The sequence below is a fragment of the Grampus griseus genome (assembly GCF_964374135.1).
Source record: "Grampus griseus genome assembly, chromosome: 2".
Classification (NCBI taxonomy): Eukaryota; Metazoa; Chordata; class Mammalia; order Artiodactyla; family Delphinidae; genus Grampus; species Grampus griseus.
In genome coordinates, this window is record NC_139018.1 from 106,301,636 (window position 1) to 106,324,871 (window position 23,236).

At 40.4% G+C, this 23,236-nt stretch overlaps 1 protein-coding gene and 1 long non-coding RNA gene across 2 annotated transcripts; one reads left to right on the top strand and one right to left on the bottom strand.

The window, feature by feature from the left end:
- Positions 1 to 64: 64 nt before the first annotated feature.
- On the top strand, positions 65 to 16,766 carry LOC309818198. Its single transcript, XR_014296319.1, has 4 exons — positions 65 to 242; positions 3,596 to 3,874; positions 5,818 to 5,924; positions 16,552 to 16,766. It is a non-coding gene; the product is annotated as an uncharacterized lncRNA (long non-coding RNA).
- Positions 7,133 to 10,609, bottom strand: RPS27L (ribosomal protein S27 like). Its single transcript, XM_082647725.1, has 4 exons — positions 10,504 to 10,609; positions 9,509 to 9,617; positions 8,445 to 8,555; positions 7,133 to 7,330 (listed from the first exon to the last, which is right to left on the bottom strand). Exons 1-4 carry the CDS (start codon positions 10,507 to 10,509, stop codon positions 7,302 to 7,304), a joined length of 255 nt encoding a protein of 84 aa, XP_082503851.1. The 5' UTR covers positions 10,510 to 10,609; the 3' UTR covers positions 7,133 to 7,301.
- Positions 16,767 to 23,236: the final 6,470 nt, after the last annotated feature.

The following is a 23,236-nucleotide window of genomic DNA, read 5'->3' on the forward strand; positions in this document are numbered from 1 at the left end:
TAATTTCACATAGAATTCACAATTCACGTACCTTAAAATTCAACCTTTAAAGTGTACTGTACAATTTAGTGGTTTTAGTATAATCACAAGATTGTGTACCCATTCAATTCCAGAACATCTTCACCCAAAAAAGAAATCCTATACCCATTAATATTTGCTCTGCATTCCTGTCTACTCCCGGGCCCTGGCAACCACCAATCTACTCTCTGTCTCTTTGGATTTGCCTATTATGGATGTTTCATGTAAGTAGAATCATATAATATGTGGCCTTCTGTGTCTGGCTTCTTTTATTTAGCGTAATGAGCGTTGATTATCTATTGCTGCATAACAAACTACCCCATCTCACAAATTCTCTGTTTCATAAGTTCTGGGAGCAGTTTAGCTGAATAGTTCTCGCTCAGGGTCTCTCCTGTGGCTGCAGGCAAGATGTCAGCAGGAGTTTCAGTCACCTGAAGGCTTGACTGAGGCTAGAGGATCTCATTCCAAGATAGTTCACCCATGTGGCTATAGGCAAGAGGCTTCTGTTACTTGCTGGCTTTTGGGAACAGGTCTCAATGTCTCACTTCATGGACTTCTCCATAGGTCTGCTTGACTGTCCTATGGCTTCCCTCAGATTGAATGATTAAAGAGAGAAACAAGGCAAAAGCCACAATGTCTTTCATAATCTACCCTTGGAGGTCATACACTATCACCTATGCCAAATTCTACTGGTCACACAGACCCACCCTGATTCAGTGTGGGAGAAGGCTACACAAAGGCTAAATACCAGAGGATAGAGTTCATTGGGAACTATCTTGGAGACTGGCTCCATGGATGGCTTATTGTAGTGTTGAGGTACTGGGAAATACTGTGTAATAGCCATAGATGACGAATATTGGAGACTGAATTCAGGAAAATTCAAAAAGAAATCAAAGTTTTTATACAGTCTAATAAAAGAGGGCTTTTCTATAGCTCTGAGCTCTCAGCCTGTTTCTTCCCTCCACTTTGATCTGTGAAGGTAAGTAGATGGATATTTCTGAGGGGTCAAAGTACAGCGAAAGCAGCTCCCTACAACAGATGCATTTCATCTCCTTATTTCTTTCTGGCTTCTCCTGACCTTTAGGTCTTCTATTCATATTTGTCAAATTTTTCAATCCATGCTGTCTTTGATAAATATAAAATGCCTTCCTTTAATGTTATTCTAAATTTTAAACATTAAATATTGTGACTAAAAGCAAATCAAATTAATGGCAATTAAAAAAATACTTCTGATATTGGCAGATACATGTTTTTAGTTTGATCATGTGATATCAATGTGAGCTTTGAACCTTAGCACAGACCACAGAGCGAACTGCTTGGAGCTGCCAGGGAGGTGACATTTACATTGGGAAAGGAGGGAAGAGCATTGTCTGGGTGTCCAGGAGAAGTGCAGCGTGACTGAGCTGTCTGTGCGGGAAGAACCGCGAAGAGTGAAGAGCCCTGTGAAGTTAGTGAATGTGCATTATGAGCAGGGTACTTGCTTTAGACTGGTTTTTCACCTTTTAAATTCTTGTTGAAGCTCAGAGAAGAGCTGGCAATCTTCTCAGAAAATGAACCAATGTACAAACATCAGGGGTTCACAGACCTCAGATGGAATTCCTGTTTGCTATGATAACTTATTTTCTTACTTAATATTGTTAGAAACAGCATTGATAAATTTCTACATCTCCAAAGTGGTAATTCTGGTGTGGCTGATCCTTAATATTAGGGAAGAGAACACAAGAGAACTTGACACAAATTTCTTGTGTTTTAGTTCTTTTTTTTTTTTCTGAAATTTACAACTTGTCAAGGTGATTATTGACAACAAATGATTTGCTTTACCTTCCTATCACAGAATACAAAAGTTTAAAATTCTACCCCAGATTTGAAAGCTGAGATTATGGAAATATGCCTTTGTAATTTTTTTTTTTTTTTTTTTTTTAGATGTTGGGGGTAGGAGTTTATTAATTAATTTTCGCTGTGTTGGGTCTTCATTTCTGTGCGAGGGCTTTCTCTAGTTGTGGCAAGCGGGAGCCACTCTTCATCGCAGTGCGCGGCCCTCTCACTATCACGGCCTCTCTTGTTGCGAAGCACAGGCTCCAGACGCGCAGGCTCAGTAATTGTGGCTCACGGGCCTAGCCGATCCACGGCATGTGGGATCCTCCCAGACCAGGGTTCGAACCCATGTCCCCTGCATTAGCAGGCAGCCTCTCAACCACTGCGCCACCAGGGAAGCCCCGCCTTTGTAATTTTTAATAGAAAAAACATAGATGGGTTAGAGTTCATTGTTGCATTTTATAAAGAAAAAAGATTATTTTTATAGAATAATAACCTCACCTTGTAACCTTTTAGGATTTTACAGTTACATTTTCATAACTATAGGCTTAAAGAATTATATTGTTATTTGCTATTGATTCAGGTTCAAATAGTCTGAGTTCTGTTTCTTAGAGGATACCAGAATAGCTAATTGATCTTTGTTTTGTGAAAAGAAAAAAAAATACTAGAAAGCACAAAAGGTTCACATGGCAAATACCCATATAATCTCAATACCCAGAATTTAAAATGTTAACATTTAGTCAAATTTTCTTCATTTAAAAAATACTAGGGACTTCCCTGGTGGTGCAGTGGTTAAGACTCCGTGTCCTGGTCCAGGAACTAGATCCCGCATGCATGCCACAACTAAGAGTTTGCATGCCATAGCTAAGGAGCCCACGTGCTGCGACTAAGACCCGGAGCAACCAAATAAATAAATATTTTAAAAAATACTAATAGATAAAACATAATAGATAAAGCTGAAGACCCCTAGAACCACCACCCAAAGTCCCACTCCTTTTGCCCTGCAGGAATCTGCTGTCAGGAGTTGGGGTGTATCCTTCCAGTCCCTTATTTAATACTTTCACAGCCAAGTATATATATTCATATCTGATATAGTATTAAATTGTATTATTTACATTTATACAAATAGCACCATAGTATAGATGTTTTCTACACTCTCCTTTTAAATTTAACATTGTTTTGTGATCTGGTCAAGTTGGTAAATATAAATTCAGTTTAACTGCTATGAAATATTACACTGTATGACTATCATATACTATCCATTTTCTTATTGATGGATTTTTTTTTACTATTATATGCAGTGCTATAAGGAACATCCTTTGACCGTATGAAATTGCAGTTTTTCTACCTCAAAAATGCATGAATATAAACAATTTTATGTGGTTGAACCTAATTCTGTTGTTTATATGACAACACTGACTTTCAATTTTTGACTATGCAATGGATGGGAAATGGTATCTGGTTGTTTTTACTTGCATTTACCTATTGTTAGTGAAGTTAGACCTATTTTCATATGTTCATTGGCCATCTGGATTTCCTCTAATGTAAATTTCCCACTTATATTCTGTGCTCATCCAGAATAGGGAAATGAATACAGCATTTCTTTAAGAATTGATTGTGGACATGTTCATGGGTTAGAGAATGAATAACCTTGATAAATATTGGAGTTCTCCCAACATGTGGTAAAAATTTTAATAGCCACAAATTCCTCCCATTCCATTGTGCATGCTCCTTTGCAATGTGATTTTGCCTCTCTTCTCAGCCAGAGGTGGTGTCTGTTTCTCCACTCCCTTGAACCAGAGGTGGCCTTGTGACTTGCTTTGACCCAGGGAAATGATGTTGCACAAGTTCCAGCGCTTAGGCTTCAAGAGGCCATCAAACTTGCATCTTCACCCTCCAAGAACACTGCCCCCAAGACAGCCACGTAAGGAAACCAGACTACCTTACTGGATAACCCAACTGACGGCCAGTACCAGACATGTGACTGAAGCCATCTTGGACCTTCCAGTCCAGTTGAGCCTCCATGCATGAGTGAGCCCAGGTAAGACCAACCCACAGAATCATGAAAAAGAATGTCGTCATTATTTTAAGCAACTAAATTTTGGGGTGACTTCCTTTGCAGCAATAGTTAACACAACTATGCTCCAGTGTGGTAATGAAGTGGGTAAATAATTTGGAAGAAAAAAACAGAACTTGAAAGTGCTTGATTTTGAATACAAAGGATCCTTTTTTATTTAAAAGAATACTATTAACAGAGTACTTACTATGTGTCAGGCATTGTGCTAAGCACTTTATATATGTTATCTTCAAAACAACCTGATTAAATAGAAATTATTGTACTTATTTTGCCCAAAGTTACACAAGCGTTAACCATTAGAACTCATTTCAAATCCAGGCATATCTGACTCAAAAGCCTGTTCTAAAATTATCTTGTCTTCCCATAAAAAAAGCATCTCTAAAAATTTACAGACCCAATAAAAGGACAGTTAGTGGCATGCAATTTTATAGATGGAGCGCTTAGCAAAAATAAAAAAGTTAAGTCACATAAACTGAATAAACATGTAATTGGGATTTTAATTAGTAAATCTGGCTGCAAATAAACAATACACAAGTTTTGTTATTAATATGCAAATTAAAGACAAAGATGGCACAGTAGAGTCATGCTTTTACACACCCCCTCTCTTATATACATAGCATGATATATAAAATGTGAAATGAAAAAATGAAAAAGACACTCATGGACTTCAGAATACAAACACAAAATATCGACCAGGGCTGAAGCTGGCGTCTTCTGAGCTCTGGGTCCAGAAGGCAGTGGCAGCTCCAGTATTCTGTTCCTGTAGAATAAGCGAAACTAAACCTGCTTCCCTAAGAAAAATGTAAAATGTAGGCTTTTAACTAAATCGGACAGGACTAGTCTCCCTAATTTTTTTCTAATGTGAGGATTTGCTAGGTAAGAAAATAACAGTCAACCTGGTATAGGTCTGCTATGAGTAACTCTATTTTTAGTTTTTTAAGGAAACTCCATACTGTTTTCCATATCTAATTAGATAAATTAGACTTCATAAAAATTTAAAATGTTTGTGTTTCTAAGGACAAAAGGTGAAAAGACAACCTACAGAATGGGAGAAAATATTTGCAAACCATATATATAAAGGATTTGTATCTAAAATACGTAAGAACTCTTACAACTCAAAAATAAAAAGGCAACCCAGTTAACGATGGGCAAAGGATCTGAATAGACATTTCTCCAAAGAAGATACACAAATAGCCAATAAGCACATTTAAATATGGTCAACATCGTTAGTCATCAGGGAAATACACATCAAACCCTAATGAGATAACTCTTCACACACACTAAGATGGCTATAATAAAAAAAATAGACAATAGCAAGTATTGGCAAGGATGTAGGAAATTGGAATGCTTGTGCATTGCTAGTAGGAATGTAAAATAGTGCAGCTGCTTTGGAAAACAGGCAGTTCCTCAACAAGCTAAATACAGAGTTACTGTATGACCTAGCAATTCCACTCCTAAGTATATACCCAAGAGAATTTAAAACATGTCTACAGGGCTTCCCTGGTGGTGCAGTGGTTGAGAGTCCGCCTACCGATGCAGGGGACACGGGTTCGTGCCCCGGTCCAGGAAGATCCCACATGCCGCGGAGCGGCTGGGCCCGTGAGGCATGGCCGCTGAGCCTGCTCAATGAAGACAATATAAATAATAGTATTAAAGAAAAAAATTCAGTAAATAATGTATGTGGCAAACCTTGAAGTTTGGAAAAGTCTGAGTGTTTTCTACTGAGCATTTTTCAAACCCAGTAATACGTTTAGATTAATAATGAAGTAAAACTTAATATACCATTCAGTTCCCAGTGCCAAGTATCTCTTTAAATTAATCCTTAGATAGGTTCTTTAAAGTACAATACTTTCTTCCAATACTATTTCCAAGAACATTTTCAGGAATTTGCTCCTTATTTACCACAGATTTTTCCAAGGTTCCTAAACTGTGCAAGCTGAGGTGGCTTGGAGCATCATGGGAGAAACATTGATACTTGACATCTTTTGGATACCATGCAAACTTCTAGTTCCAGGTAATTGTTACATTAGATAGCACCACATTCCCTTTGATGATGTATCTTTGTGAAGCTGGGTTTTGAGCCATTGCTGTGATAAAAAGCTAGTACTATGCAAAAATCAATGTGAAAAAAAATGAGGATGGCAGTGTCCAACATGATCCCAATTTTGAGAAACTGCAGTGCCCAAAAGGCACACTCATTCCATTAGTAGGTAATTTAAGAATGAGGTAAAAATTATCACTTTGCTTTTAATTTATGTGTTCTTTTTTTTCAATGGCTACTACAGTTGCTAGAACCTAACTACTTAATAAATTTAACTGTTAGGTATTTCTTTTGGCCAGGGCACTCCATGAAAAAATTACTGAGACTAAAGATGCCATAAACCAAGAAAGTTTGGGAAGCTCTGAGTTATTTATTTCTCCATATATTAAATACGCTCCAAACTTTCCATAGTTCTTCAGTTCTCATGCAACATTCCTCTGATATACCAATCAGTATGTTAAAAAGATCAGTCTCTCGGATTGGGGGTGTATATATGTAGGAACACCTCTTGATAGGAAATGACTGTCTTCAGTGCCTGCCTTAAAGGTAACAGGTAAAAGAGAAGCAGTTATCTTCCCAATCTAACGAGCAGTCATATAGGTGCTAGAGAGGGAAAGATACACTCTACCCCCTAACTCCCGAGGGCCACTTCATAAACCATAAAAGTGACAATGAGATAACAGACCCACTCAACACATTTTTCAGTCAGGAGTGCTCACCTGTCTGGACCAGAGAATTCAATACCATCTACTGCCCCCTGCTAGAACATCCTGGGTAAATCATGCTACTCCTGATTCCTCCTCTCAAATTTTCTGCCCCAAAAAGAGCTTTCTATAACTCAGACCCCAGCTGCAGTTACTGTACTAAAATATACAGTATGTTATGGGCATATAAATCCAGTGATTATTACTGCATTAAATATGTACTTCTATAAATGTTTCCATAGTTACAATACCAAAACTATATTTAGAATTAATAAATAGTGAACTTCTTTCCATTTGTAATCATTTAGCCCCCTCACAGAAATTTGGAAAAGGACTGAAAATCAAATATTTAAAGTTTCTACTCCTGAAGTGAGACACAAACTAATCAGAATACCCTTTTAAAAATGTTTAAACCAAATTCATATACACAGCATATATAAATGTATAGTACATTAACACATACTTGAAAAAAAGAAGTTTGCCCATAATCAAAACTTTATTGAAAAACTGACAGCAAAATAGGAGAGCGCTGTTGTATACCTTACAAAATTAAACATAATTACATTATCTTGGTAGATTAACTGGAATTACTGAACTGATAAGGCTTTCTGTGATAGAACACAAATTCAGGAAGTTGTGTGGATCATTAGTGTTGCTTTCTTCTAAATGAACACCCTGCAAAGGAATCACAAGAGCATATTAAACACAAGTTTATTCTATCTTTGGTACAGTTTTAATGACAAAAAATACTTTTTACATAAAAGCTTAAGTTTTAGAAATACTAGAGTAATATTCATATATAGGTTATTTATTTTTTTATACCAGAAATTTGCTAAAAGATATCTTTTATATTTGAATTTACTCTGATGTGACTGTCACTCTCTGTTCTCAAATGTTATAATGGAGTTCAAGAAAATAATTCTGATTAGAGTTCATTTCAGATCTTTTAGGAAAATTCTGGTACAGATGCACCCTTTTAATCATCTGTCGGCACATGGACACAAAGTTCTAAAATCATGGCATGATATAAAGGTTTTGGCAATCTTGCAAGTACATTTTTAAGAGCAATACTGCATTTAAATATTGTGTTAATTTCAGTTAGATCTCACAAAGTGACACCAAATAGATCTTGGATTTATTGGCAATCCACTTATAACTCTTCCAATGAGAATAACATGGAATTCACAGCTCCTCAAAATACCACAAGCAAATTTCAAATATCACTATTGAACTGTAAATCTCTAAGTACTACTATGGAAAATTATATACATATGTATTATTTTTTCTTCACAAAAGTGAAAGAATTAAAATTAGACTATATTAATCATAAGTTGCTCAGAGAAATCAAACCTCTGACATTTTCATATAGTTATCTGTTGCTTAGCTAGCAATGATTAAAACTATCTTAAATCATATGTACCAAGTACATTTGAAACAAAATATTTACAGGAGAAATTTTTAAATCCTATGTTTTTAGATATCTTATGTATTTATTCTTTTGCTCCATTCTGATTTATGTCTAACATTCCAAGTTAAGCAAACTGACTAAATACAACAGAATCAGGTGCTCTAAACTAAGAAAAATAATAGATAAAGCAATTCTTTACAAGGTCAAGAGTACAAACTTATCTAATTGAACAGGGCACTCTTTACTAAAAGAGCAATAAAAGATAAAAATTATTTTGGTAATTATGAATTTAAGATTTCTTTTAAACTGATTTTTAGTAAAGAGAGAGATTTTAAAATCATAAAATCTGATCACTGGGTTAGAAAATGCCAAATGATTTACCTTCTGTGAGTCTGGCCTTTCCTCCTGTCGGCTGGCACAACACGGTTGAACAACCTACACAAAGCACCACTGTCTGAGCATGGCTGAAAACCGTGGTAATCTTGTAGCAGCCTGAAAAAGGGAAGTGTTAAAAGTGAAAAGCAGAAAAAAACACAGTACCTGTTCAACATATTTCTAGTAAAGACCCTGTAAAAGATTAGGAACTTCAGTGCTGTGCAGTAGCAAACCATATATGTAACAAACTTCTCTAGTAGCCACATTAAAAACAAGTTTTTTTTTTTTAAAGTGAAATTAATAATATATTCAGTATTTCCAAAGTATTATTATTTCACCATATAATCAAAGCCTTTTTGTTTTCAATGCTACATCTTAAAAATCTGGTGTATATTTCACAGTTAAAGATACAGCATAAAAAAAAAGATACAGCATGGTGACTATAGTCAATAATACCATATTGAATATTTTAAAGTTGCTAAGAGAGTATATCTTAAAAGTTCTTATCACAAGAAAAAAAATTTTGTAACTATGTATGGTGACAGATATTAACTAGACTTATTGTGGTGATCATTTCCCAATATATACAAATATGAATCATGAGATCACACACCGGAAACTAATATAATGTTTTATGTCAATTATACCTCAAGAAAAAAAGAATGAGAAAGAATTTTTCCATTTTGACTAGCCACATTTCAAGTACTCAGTAGCCACATATGGCTAATGACCACCATACCGGACCCCGCAGCTTTACACTGAAGAATCAATATACTTTTCATTGCATCGTGAAAAAGAAAACTTATCATCTGAACAGCTTAAAGACTTAATAAGTCCAATGTCATGTCCCCTGTGGAGTCCCATCTTCACACACACACACCCCCACCACCCAAATGTTTCTAAAGTGGTTTATTATGGAAATAACCCTTATGACATTCCAATTCTGTAATCCCACTTCGGGTCCTAATATCGAAACGTAACAACACACTATGAGTAACCCTTACAGAAATTCTGTAAGTAATCCTTATAGAAATTTTCCTTAGGAAAGGAGTTAAAGTTTGAAATTTTACCTGGACATTTTACATCCATAAAATAAGAATTTGGACTTTGAACCAGCCGTTTCTTTTTATGTTTTTTCTTTTCCTCTTCCAAGGAAGGATGCAGTAAATCTCTAGCCAACTGAATAAAAAAGCATATTATTACTACTAGAATGACACCACAACTCTGGCCGATTTAACCATATGTGAAATATACATGCAAAAATAGGAATAACAGTCATATTCAGCAGAGACAACACTTTAGATGTTACTTATTTTAAAGCCTGTTAACTTTCATCAACACTTTTTATAATGCTTGTGTTCTCCAAGTTCCGGTTAAGGGGAACGATCAGGAAACATGTGGTAAGGTTAGCTCCGTTCTTCTTAATAACAGTCGCCAGTGAAAATAAAACTGTGGTGCTAAGTAAGAACGTGATCCGGACCCTGGACCCGCTGAGAGTACAAGTCGCTGAGGTAGACCCGGCGAATGCCAACACCGAGGTGATTTCTGCCCCCAGGGTTCAACATCTGATAAGAACTCTTTTAAGTGGCTGACGCGAGACGGTCCTTGATAATTTGTAAGGCAACTGCGAAGACAGTTTTCAAAAAGGAAACAAGTAGGAAATCGCTTCCGAGAGAAGGCACAGGGGGCAAGACCCACGAAGCAAAAGGAGTGCAAGAAGACTTCAACGGTCACAGCCTCGCGGGTTCCCACCGAAACCCAGGAGGGCTGACTAAGGTACCCGGGGAGCTGTCCCCTCCCAGCCATGGACTCCAGACTGCACCCAGGGCGGCGCCGGGTGCAGTCCCAACGGCTCCACGCCCAGGCAGGGCCCGACTTGCCGCGCCGCCGGGCAAGTCCCAACAAGTCCACCACGCGCGAAAGAGCCGCGGGATCCGATCCGCCGAGCCACGTTCGGCCGGGAGCCCCGGGGGCCCGCGGAGCCATCGAGCTAGCCCGCCCCTGGGGCCCCTCGGCCTACAGAGAAGGTAGACACAAACGCGAAGCCCGAAAGTAAACAACTCACAGGCATGTTGATCCTTTCGCAAGCCCAGCCCGTGCAGATCTCTAAGGCGACACCCCAACCAAGCAGCACGCGACCGGGAGCGCGGCGTCAACTTCCGGGATAGAGGAGGCTGGGAGGAGCGGAGCGGCGGGCCCGTTGACTCTAGGCGCTCCTCTCTGTGGTGAGGGCTGGCTCCGGCCGGGATCCGCGGGCGGCGGGCGAGGGGAGGTGCCGAGCCCCTTGCCTATTCGAGTTCCAAAGCCCGCGAACCTAACGGGCTCCTGGGCTAAGGCCGCCGTCCCCAGGGTTTCGCCCTGGGCAAGTGGTTCCTGGGGCCGGGCTCAGGCGGTGCACGCCCGGATGGGAAGCCCCCTCGGGCTTCGGGAGCGCCGGCACCGCTGCAGAGCGGACCCGGCTGGGCACGCTTGGTCACTTGTCGTAGGTCCCGCCGCCAAGCCTTCCGCTCTCGGCTGCCCTGCGGGCGGGCACACGGGTGATGCCTCTGTTCTTTTATGTATTAAAAACAATATTATTAATTAAAACCATTAACACGTGCTAGCGAGATTATGAAAGAAGCTCGTTTACTTGCGCATCCTGCTTCCAAGGTACCGGTACCGGTTATTAAGTTCTTCGCGGGATGTAGCTGTGCCTTGGGTTTGCTTGGCCTTGAAAAAAGTTTTTAAGAAGCAGCGATTCGTTGCCGTGCTTAGTTCATCGTGTGGCTCCTTGCTGTCCTCCGTGGGTCACACTTTCCAGAGCAGACAGCTAGAGCATGAAAAAAACAGCGAGTGTCGCCGATGGCCAGACTTGAAATATTTTTGATGAAGAGGACCATCCTGTGAGTGCGTGTGGTCAAAAGCTAAGAAACCAAGGAGACGCTTCATCAGAAAATTGTCCTAGATAGACGTTCTAGATCGATTTTTATTTCTCTTCGAAAACAGTACATGTGTAATGTACATTTTGGAAAATGCAGAAAAACAGAAGAAAATTTAAATCACCATCCAGAGATAAGCATTATTAATATTCTGACCTTTATCATTCCAGACTTTTTTTTATTCACTTGCATGTAGGTTTGTTTTGGGTTTTGGTATTACATAATTGGTATCATCTTGTACATATTCTTTTATAGATTTGATCCCCTCCCCCCACAACTTACTGTATAATGAAAATCACTCGATGTTACTACATGTTCTCCTACACTATGACTTTTAATGGGCACATAGCATTCATCCTGTGAATATATGTCCTTATTTCATCCATACACTATAATAGACATTAGGGGGACTTCCCTGGTGGTGCAGTGGTTAAGAATCTACCTGCCAATGCAGGGGACACAGGTTCGAGCCCTGGTCCAGGAAGATCCCACCTGCCATGGAGCAACTAAGCCCATGCGCCACAACTACTGAGCCTGAGCTCTAGAGCCTGCGAGCCACAACTACTGAGCCCGCATGCCACAACTACTGAAGCCCATGCACATGGAGCCCGTGCTCCGCAACAAGAGAAGCCACCGCAATGAGAAGCCCGTGCACCACAAGGAAGAGTAGCCCCCAGTAGTGGCAACTAGAGAAAGCCCACATGCAGCAACAAAGACCCAACACAGCCAAAAATAATAAAAAATAAAATTAAAATTCTGTCTGGAAAAAAAATAAAGTAAAATAGACATTACAGCTGGGTTTTAAATACTTAATATTTAAAATATTAATATTATATACTTTCAGACAGATAAGTATATGGAATAATACAATTGTGTATGCAGAATCATGGCCCCCAAAGACTTCTTAATCCCCAGGACCTGTAGTTATATAGCAGGTGGGAATAAGATTGCTAATTAGCTGGCTTTAAACTAGGAAAATTATCCTGGATTATCCTTAAAAGTGGAAGAGAAAGAAAGAGAGAGACATGTGGTGATGAAAGAAGAGCCTGAGAGATGCCATGTTGTTGGCTTTGAAGATGGAAGAGGGGGATGGTGAGCCAAGGATTGCAGGCAGCCTCTAGAAGCTGGAAAAGACAAGGAAATGGACTTTCCCCTAGAACCTCCAGAAGGAACACAGCCCTGCCAGCACCTCAATTTTTCTCCCAGTGAGACCTAGGTCAGACTTTGAACTACAGAACTGTAAGATAACAAATTTGTGTTGTTTTATCTATTTTTAACATTTATTTATTTTTTTGAATACAGTTGACGTCACATTGTATAAATTTAAGGTATACATGTGTTACTCTGATATATTTATGTAATATGGTTGCCATTGTAACAATAATTATCACATTACATTCTTACAATATTCTATGTTCAATAAACTGTATATTAACTCTTTATACACTAATGATGAAAAATCTGAAAGAAAAATTAAGGAAACACTCCCATTTACCACTGCAACAAAAAGAATAAAATACCTAGGAATAATCCTACCTAAGGAGACAAACGACCTGTGTGCAGAAAACTGTAAGACACTGATGAAAGAAATTAAAGATGATACAAACAGATGGAGAGATATACCATGTTCTTGGATTGGAAGAATCAACATTGTGAAAATGACTCTACTACCCAAAGCAATCTACAGACTCAATGCAATCCCTATCAAACTACCACTGGCATTTTTCACAGAACTAGAACAAAATGCACAATTTGTATGGAAATACAAAAGACCCCAAATAGCCAAAGAAATCTTGAGAAAGAAAAACGGAGCTGGAGGAATCAGGCTCCCAGACTTCAGACTCTACTACAAAGCTACAGTAATCAAGACAGTATGCTAAGTATGGTATTGGCACAAAAACAAAAATATAGATCAATGGAACAGGATAGAAAGCCCAGAGGTAAACCCACGCCCATATGGTCACATGATTTTTGATAAAGGAGGCAAGACTATACAATGAAGAAAAGCCAGCCTCTTCCATAAGTGGTGCTGGGAAAACTGGACAGTTACATGTAAAAGAATGAAATTAGAACACTCTCTAATACCATACAAAAAAATAAACTCAAAATGGATTAAAGACCTAAATGTAAGGCCAGGCACTATAAAACTCTTAGAGGAAAACATAGGCAGAACACTCTGTGACATCAATCACAACAAAATCCTTTTTGACCCACCTCCTAGAGAAATGGAAGTAAAAACAAAAATAAACAAATAGGACCTAATGAAACAAAAGCTTTTGCACAGCAAAGGAAACCATAAAAAAAGATGAAAAGACAACCCTCAGAATAGGAGAAAATATTTGCAAATGAAGCAACTGACAAAGGATTAATCTCCAAAATATACAAGCAGCTCATGCAGCTCAATATCAAAAAAACAACCCAATCCAAAAATGTGCAGAAGACCTAAATAGACATTTCTCCAAAGAAGATATACAGATGGCCAACAAACACATGAAAAGATGCTCAACATCACTAATCACTAGAGAAATGCAAATCAAAACTACAATGAGGTATCACCTCACACCAGTCAGAATGGCCATCATCAAAAAATCTATAAACAATAAATGCTGGAGAGGGTGTGGAGAAAAGGGAACCCTCTTGTACTGTTGGTGGGAATGTAAATTGATACAGCCGCTATGGAGAACAGTATGGAGGTTCCTTAAAAAACTAAGAATAGAACTACCGTATGACCCAGCAATCCCACTACTGGGCATATACCCTGAGAAAACCATAATTCAAAATGTGTCACATACCACAATGTTCATTGCAGCACTCTTTACAATAGCCAGGACCTGGAAGCAACCTAAGTGTCCATCCACAGATGAATGGATAAAGAAGATGTGGCACATACATACAATGGAATATTAGTCATAAAAAGAAATGAAATTGAATTATTTGTAGTGAGGAGGATGGACCTAGAACCTGTCATACAAAGTGAAGTAAGTCAGGAAGAGAAAAACAAATACTACATGCTAACTCATATATATTGAATCTAAAGAAAAAATGGTTCTGATGAACCTAGGGGCAGGACAGGAATAAAGACACAGACGTAGAGAATGGACTTGAGGACACGGGGAGGAGGAAGGGTAAGCTGGGATGAAGTGAGAGAATGGCATGGACTTATATACACTACCAAATGTAAAATAGATAGCTAGTGGGAAGCAGCTGCATCATTCGGGGAGATCAGCTTGGTGCTTTGTGACCACCTAGAGGGGTGGGATGAGGGTGGCAGGGAGGCACAAGAGGGAGGGGATATGGGGATATATGTATGCATATAGCTGATTCACTTTGTTATACAGCAGAAACTACACAACATTGTAAAGCAATTACACTCCAATAAAGATGTTAAAAAAAATCTTTATGGCTATTTTAGTACTCGTTACAAGTTTGTACCCTTAAACACCATCAATCTTACCCCCCACTTCCCTTTCCTTGGTAACCACCATTTTACTCTGTTTCTTGGGGTATTTTTTACAAGTTTGATTTTTTTAGATTCTACATATAATATACAGTACTTGTCTTTCTCTGTCTGGCTTATCTCACTTAGCATAAGGTGCTCAAGGTCCATCCATGATGTTGCACATAAATTTGTGTTGTTTTAAGCCACTAACTTTATGTAGTAATTTGTTAGAGCAACAACAGAAAATTAATACAATAATGAATACCCCTCTACCCACCGCCCAAATCTGTCAAATATAACACTCAATACTCCATCCCCACAATTTTTCACTATTAAAATAACGCTATAGTAAACATTCTTGTAGATAAGTCTTGGTGTCCATCCTTGATCATCCTTAGGATATTCCTAAAAAGGAATTGCTGAGTCAAAAGTTATGCACATTTTAAGATTTATAATATAAACTGCCAAATTACCCTCCGGAAAAGTCAAACCAATTTACAATCCAGATGTAAATGTCTGAGAATGCCCCTTTCTTCACAACCTTGACAATACTGGATATTAAGTTTTTCCCTGTCTCAGTCAATCCAAAAGAAGTAAATGGTATTTTGTCATAATATCATGTATTATGGAATAGTAAATGAAACTTTGCTGTAATTCTTCCATGAAAATTGAGAGTAGTTGTTTGCAAGTGTCTGGACTTGTCACTGTCTTCCCCTAATTTGAGGGAGAACGTTGTGTTGTCAGCTCTCTTGTGAGCCAGATGCAGACATTTTAGAGACCCATACACATTCTCTTTCTCAAAAAATTATCTTACACTATCACTACAAATTACAAAAAAAAAAAAGCCTGTAATAACAAACAGGTGTGAAAGACTACGCTCATGGTAAACACTGAAAATGTTTAACTTTTGGAAAAGCTGACTATGCTGTCTTCTCATTTCCCCATAGAGCAGTAAAAATACTTCACCATCTACTAGAGTTTGGGAACTACTCTCTGGAAAGTCTCCAAACACATGCAGGGATAAGACTGAGTATTAAAGGAAATTCACTTTCCTGTAAGCTCTTTAATCTCTTCTTCCTACCTAAGATTTCAATTCTTTGCACATAACTATATCCTTTTCCATCCCTTTTTTTTTTTTTTTTTGCGGTACGTGGGCCTCTCACTGTTGTGGCCTCTCCTGCTGCGGAGCACAGGCTCTGGACGTGCAGGCCCAGCGGCCATGGCTCACGGGCCCAGCCGCTCCGCGGCATGTGGGATCTTCCCAGACCGGGACACGAACCCATGTCCCCTGCATCAGCAGGTGGACCCTCAACCACTGCGCCACCAGGGAAGCCCCCATTTTTTATTGTAGTAAAATACACATAAAATTAACCATCGCAAAACATTTTTTATCATGTTTCACTGTTGTCTTCATTAATATTTTTCAAATGCTTATTGGCCATTAGCACTTCTAAAGTGAGATGATCATCTATTTCTTTATGTATCCTTCTAGATTAACGATATTAACCACTGGTCATAAATACTGCAAATATTTTCCCAACTTTTTTCCTATTAAATTTTGGCAATTTTTTAATCATAGAGGAATTTATATATATTTCAAATCTATAATTTTTTTCCTTTTTGCTATTGTGTTTAGACAGGCCTTGGCCCCCTTAGGATCAGCTAAATATTTGCCTATGCTTTCTTTTAATTCTTTTGTTGTAGTATTTATTCTTTAACTTTTTATTAACCTGGAATTTTTTTTCTTGCCTTGCAGCTCAGCTTGCAGGATTTCAGTTCTCCAACCAGGGATTGAACGTGGGCCATGGAAGTGAAAGCCCAGAATCCTAAGCACTAGCCCACCACAGAACTCCCTAACCTGGAATTTATTTTGGCACTTGATGTGTAGTAGATCTCAGAACAATTTCTAATCATCAGGCCTAGTTATTGCTTCAGTTACTTAACCAATGCCCAGTACAGTCACATTGTCAAAAGCCTTCAACTTCTGAGACACTGTAATAGTGTGAGAAATAAAACTCAAGGTCAAGAAGACCTGGACTCTATTTATAACTCTGCCTCCTCGTCCAAAGCTCAGTTTCTTGTAACATGTCCCCAGGCCCTTGCACTGATGGCAGATAAAGGGACATGCAGGCAGGTGCAGGGACACAGAGTCCCTTTGCCTTGGCAGCCTACTCTCAGGCCTGCACAAGGAGCTCCTGCCAGGCTTCCCAAAGGACTGAGAAGTGCCAGTTGAAATTCTGTGTGCTGGGGACTTCCCTGGTGGCGTAGTGGTTAAGAATCCGCCTGCCAACGCAGAGGACATGGGTTCGAGCCCTGGTCTGGGAAGATCCCACATGCCACAGAGCAACTAAGCCCGTGCGCCACAGCTAGTGAGCCTGCACTCTAGAGCCCTCGAGCCACCACTACTGAGCCCATATGCCACAACTACTGAAGCCCACGCATCTAGAGCCCGTACTCCACAACAAGAGAAGCCACCGCAATGAGAAGCCGGCGCACCTTAACGAAGAGTAGCCCCCGCTCTCTGCAACCAGAGACTTTCCAGCTGTTCTATCTGGCCAGGTCTGAGAAGGTACTGCTGAACCCTCCTTTTCAGCACTTCACCTTAAGTGTGCGGCCATTTCCACCCCCTTCCTCCTTTGCCAAACTTCAGACGCTGGGAAAACTCACAGGTGTTCAGGGTAAGCCAGGAACCCACTGATGCTAAACTTCAAACCGGCCAAAACCAGTTCTAAATAGGTCAGTTAGCCACTTTCCCCTAGGTTGGAGTTCCTCAGGCTTGTGCCCTTCTTTTCCCAGAAAGATGGTCAGAGGTTTAGTTTAGTCTTGATGTTTAAGAAATTCAGGGTGTGAGGTGGGGCCCTAAAGTTAACTTTTCTTACCCCTGCCTTTCTAAGTATTTTTCTGAGAAGCTCAAAGAAATCCACATTGTCAGGAAAACTTTAACAAGGCAGCATTCTTTTTCTCTTCCTTCTATTGTCCACCTGTTGGCAGGTTGCAAAGCATGTGTGGCTTATTCTCAACACATTCCTTGAAAGCAGCAGCAACTTCTGAAACCCACCTCTTCTCTGCACATCAGCTCTCCAACAGGTTCACAGATATTATCCCCAGAGCTCTGCTGTTCGGGTTGCGATTCATCTGCCACTCATGAGGATCCTTGACACTTCAGGTAAGCTCCAGTCTTAAGGGGTAAGAGTCTCAGATGCAAACGCTGGTGTCATTTTCTTTATTTTCCATACCAACTTAATTTCTGACTGAGGCTGAGCCCCCATTGGGCTGGTACTATAGACCAAATGTTTGCGTCCCCCACAAAATTCATATGTTGAATCCTAACCCCCAATGTGATAGTATTGGAGGGTGGGGCCTTTGGGAGGTGATTAGGTCATTAGGATGGAGCCCTCATGTTGGAATTGTTGTCAAACCCAAGTTCGTGTGCCCGACACGCAGTGAGGCCAAACAAACTGAAATGCTGGAGCTGGGATGAGAGCAAAGAAAGGTTTATTGCTGGGCTGAGCAAGGAGAACAGGCCACTTGTGCTCAAAAGACCTGAACTCCTCAGTGGGTTTCAAGGAAGCATTTTTTTTTTTTTTGCGGTACGCGGGCCTCTCACTGTTGTGGCCTCTCCCGTTGCGGAGCGCAGGCTCCGGAAGCGCAGGCTCCGGAAGCGCAGGCTCCGGAAGCGCAGGCTCAGCGGCCATGGCTCACGGAGCCCGCTCTGCGGCATGTGGGATCTTCCCAGACCCGGGCACGAACCCGTGTCCCCTGCATCGGCAGGCGCACTCTCAACCACTGCGCCACCAGGGAAGCCCCTCAAGGAAGCATTTTTAAAGGCAAGGTGAGGGAGGGGAGTCACAGGGTGTGTGAATCGAAGAGTTGTGGTTGATGGTGAGGTAACAGGGTGGGGTCACAGGGATCAACATTACCAGTCCTTAGGCTCCAGTAGGTCTGGGGGCTAAGTGCTTATGGTCATCAAATAGTTAACTTCTTCCATTTGGTGGCGATTTTAGCATCTGTAAAACAACTCAGGAAATGTGTATCAGATATTGTTATTCAGGTACTTCAGGGAGGAACTAAAAATTCTGTGACTGCCATATGGCTGTTTGACTGTTTAAATTCTTAGCAGTTCTCCTGGCCCAACTGCTAGTTTTGTCATTACATGTTCACATCCTTTCAATCATTAATTCTTGAGGCAGGCTTTTGTGACTCAGCGGAGGCCTGGGAGACTACAGCTTTTCTACAAACAAGAGGGCGGGGAGGACATTGAGTGGGTGGGGGGGTCTGTTCTGGGAAGGCCCCATAGGGTCCTACTCCATTATAGAATTCGTGCCCCAAAGAGGCCCCAGAGAGCTCCCTCACTCCTTCTGTCGTGTAAGGACACAGAAGTATGCCATCTATAAACCAAGAAGCAGGCTCTCACTAGACACCAAGTCTGTTGATGCCTGGATCTTGGACTTTCCAGCCTCCAGAACTGTAAGAAATAAATGTCTAGTGTTTAAACTACCCAGTCCATAGTATTTTGTTATAGCAGCCCAAACAGACTAAGATAGCTGGCCTGGCGAACACTTCACCTCATTCTTGAGGATTGTGCTAAGTTTCCTGTATGTGTCCCCCACCAGGTCTGTGCCCATCCTTCGCCCTGCTCTATGCCCGGGAGGCTGACTTTGATGGGCCGTATCAGCTGGCTTCTCTTGCCCTCTGGTTTCTAGACCCCTTTTGAATGGGTCATCTGTGATCTGCCAGTACCCCCTGACAGGATATGCTCCCCTTTTAGTCTAGAAGGCTTTGCAGATGGGGTCCATCTGCTTCTCGGTTGTCAGTCTAACCAGGTCACTGCACAGATGTCTACTGTCCCTGTCTGTGGAACCCTTCAGGTTTGACAGGTCATGGCTCCTCCTATCTGTTGCTTTAGATGGATACGAGAATCTTAAGGTAGACGGCCTAGGTCTTGGCTATGCAGATCTTTGCCAGTTTGTGGACCAGCAGCATTGGGATCACCTAGGAACTTTTTGGAAATGCAGACTCTCAGGCCCCATCCAGACCTACTGAGTCAGAACCTACATTTTAACAAGATCCCCTGTGATCTGTGTGTATATCCCAGTGTGAGAAGCCCTGGCCACCACACAGCCACTCTCTCTGGAGTCTTCCTACCTCCCCCATGGGGCTGTGGGGAAGCCCGACCCAGATCCCTACTACTCCAGGGTAGCAAGTCAAGGCTATTTCTCTAGATTGGAGCAGGGAAGTTCCCCAGCTCTCCTGTTTCTCCAAGATACTTTGTTCACTCTGGCAAATTTCATTCTCTCTTATCGTGTCAAGGAACCCTTTAAGTCAATGATACTCAAACTTGATTGCTCATTAGAATCACCGAAGGAGCACCCTAGGTCAATTAGAGTATTTGGGGGTGGGACCCAGGTGGCAGTGTTTTAAAAACTCCCCAGGTGATTCCAAGAGGAGCCAAGGTTGAGAGTTCTCTGGAGGGCTTAAAAATTTCAAAAGCAAAGTCCAGGAAGAACTCCAGGCTACTTTTGCTTAAAGGTAGAAAGCGGGAAAAATACAGAGAGAGAAACATCATTAATAATTCAGAACATCCAGGCTCAGTAGCCACGTGAGCTGTCCCAGCACCATCTTGCTGGTCTTGATCATCAGGTCTCTGGCTCTCATCATCTCATCTCTCTGGCTACTTGCTGCAAACCCTCTCATAATCTGCTCAAGTCTCCAGGGAAGAAAGTGAGCTCCTTGGAAGCCAGGTGCTCTCTCAAACTTCATTGTCTTCCCACAGCTCATAGTGAAGATGCTGAGGTCAGCGTAAATTTATGCAAATATAATCGCTCCCTTTTCTGAACTCCTGCAATGCTTATTGCCTGCGTTAATTGTTTCTCAATGACCACCGCTGTCTTGTCTGCTTTTCCTTTTTAGTCTCTCGTACTGCAAATTCACTTTCCTTATGTGTATGTGTCTCTGTCTTCTCTTCCCTAAAAGCCCATAGGCTTCTCAAAATCAGGATTTGGTCTTATCTCCCCCATGCCTACTACAGTGCTTAGTAAGCACAGAACTCTGTCCATTGAGTGACATACTCAGCAGAACTGACTTGTGGTCACTCTCTGAGGACTGTTTCCCTCCGGGTTTATCTAGAACCCTTTTTTCTGGTCATAACTTTACTAGGTTCTTTTTTTTATTATTATTGAAGTATAATTGATTTACAATGTTGTGTTAATTTCTACTGTACAGCAAAGCGATTCAGTTATACATATATACCCGCTCTTTTTCCTATTTTTTCTATTATGGCTTATCACAGAATATTGAATATAGTTCCCTGTGTTATACAGTAGGAACTAGGTTCTTCTTAATGCATGCCTTTGGTCTTTCCTCTGCCTTGACTTGGTGTGATGAAAACATCAAAAGACAACCTAATTCCTGCTAAGCCTCCATTAACTTGTTTCTAAAATTGGGAAAATAATTCTATGTCATTGTAGGGTTAATGAGATATTACAGGGAGCTCTGCCCTTGGAATGTACGTAGAAGCAAAATAAATGAAAATCATTCTGATTTTCCATTAGATAAAAGCTGCTTAAAAGGCTAATAGGTCAAAGGGCTCAAAGTATTAAGAAGAATGGTGCTCTATTTATTCACATTAAAAAACTGATTCAACTATGTATGGAATGTCTGCTGTATACAAAGCAGTAGGCAATGTAAATCCTGTTTCCTAGGATCACAGAAACTTTTTAACTCTAATAGCCACTTAACCACTTGAAGTTGTTTCCCCATCTGTAAAATGAAAATATTTATACCCATCACATAAGGTTAGATGAAGATAAAATGAGAGAATGCTTGTAAGGTACATAGTATACTGTGAGTGCTCAATAAATGCCGACTATAATTCCTGGAGCTTGTTGATGATAAAGAAACCAGTTGGCCCTGGGAATCTTGGGCTGATGGTGATTTCCCTCATAACAACGCATACAATGCAAAGTTTTTACAATAGCTCTGCCTTAAGGAAGATTACGAATATGTTCCATCTGCGGAAAATACTTGCTGGAGTCTTACCTTTGAATCAAAAGCTGAGAGATTGTTCTTTCAAAATCCAATAGGTGGCACAAGGAGTACTGGCCAGCAGAGAGCTTTATCTTCCCACTTCCAGAGGGCCTTCATCTTGGACATGTCTTCCTAGTCTGTCACATGGTCACTCCATAAGTAGCTGTGCATAACAGACTCTTCAAATATACAGACCATGGTTATTATGGGGTTTCCTTAAAGAAAAAAGAGATGTGGTCTAGAAAGCAGTTGAGAATGAGTCCAGTTTTTCCCAAATACTTTCCCCTAAATATTCCACTCATCTGAAACTAGTTAATTACACTAAACTACTTAAATTCCAAATTGCCCTTATATGAAAGTTAAATACCGTTGTCTATAAATGTATTTCTTATAGAGACACATGGTCCAAAAATCTAGTAGAAGATCTGTCATCATTATTAACAGTGCCAGCTCTGTCATCACTGGGTGGTGTGGATGCTAAAGCAGTGGGCACTGGTCGATGAGCTGGGGGAAGATGGTCTGCCGTATTTGCTAATTTCTGTAGGTGTTTCCACCATGGCGAGTTTCAAACGCTAAGATGCAGTCCCTTACACAGAGCAGGGAAGAGATGAGCACAATATCCTGATCAGGTAATGCCAAAGTCTTATTTTAGAAATATTTCCATTATCATCAGAAGTGCTAATAAAATACCCATATTGACGATTTGGGGCTTTCTTTTCTCTTTCCTCTGATCAAAAAGCAGAGAGTGGGAATGAAAAATGGGAGGAAGAATGGACTACTGGACTCACCCAAACCGAATGATTAGCCTTAAGTAAACAAGGGGTGACCTACTTGATCATTTTACCCACCTGAGCTCGACACATAACAGAGTCAAAGCTCTATAAGGTGTAGCTCTCTGACTTGCTATTAAAGAGGTAATATATTAAATACAGAATTTCAGGTTAGGAAGGGACGATCCACCCCAATTTTAGACAGCTTTAATTGCTCCTTTATATCATGTCAAAATCTGCTTACTTCTATGTACAATAGCCAGGACATGGAAGCAACCTAAGTGTCCATTGACAGATGAATGGATAAAGAAGATGTGGCACATATATACAGTGGAATGTTACTCAGCCATAAAAAGAAACGAAATTGAGTTGTTCGTAGTGAGGCGGATGGACCTAGAGTCTGTCATACAGAATGAAGTAAGTCAGAAAGAGAAAAACAAATACCGTATGCTAACACATATACATGGAATCTAAAAAAATAAATGGTTCTTATGAACCTAGGGGAAGGACAGGAATAAAGACACAGATGTAGAGAATGGACTTGAGGACAAGGGGAGGGGGAAGGGTAAGCTGGGACGAAGTGAGAGAGTAGCATTGACATATATACACTACCAAATGTAAAATAGATAGCTAGTGGGAAGCAGC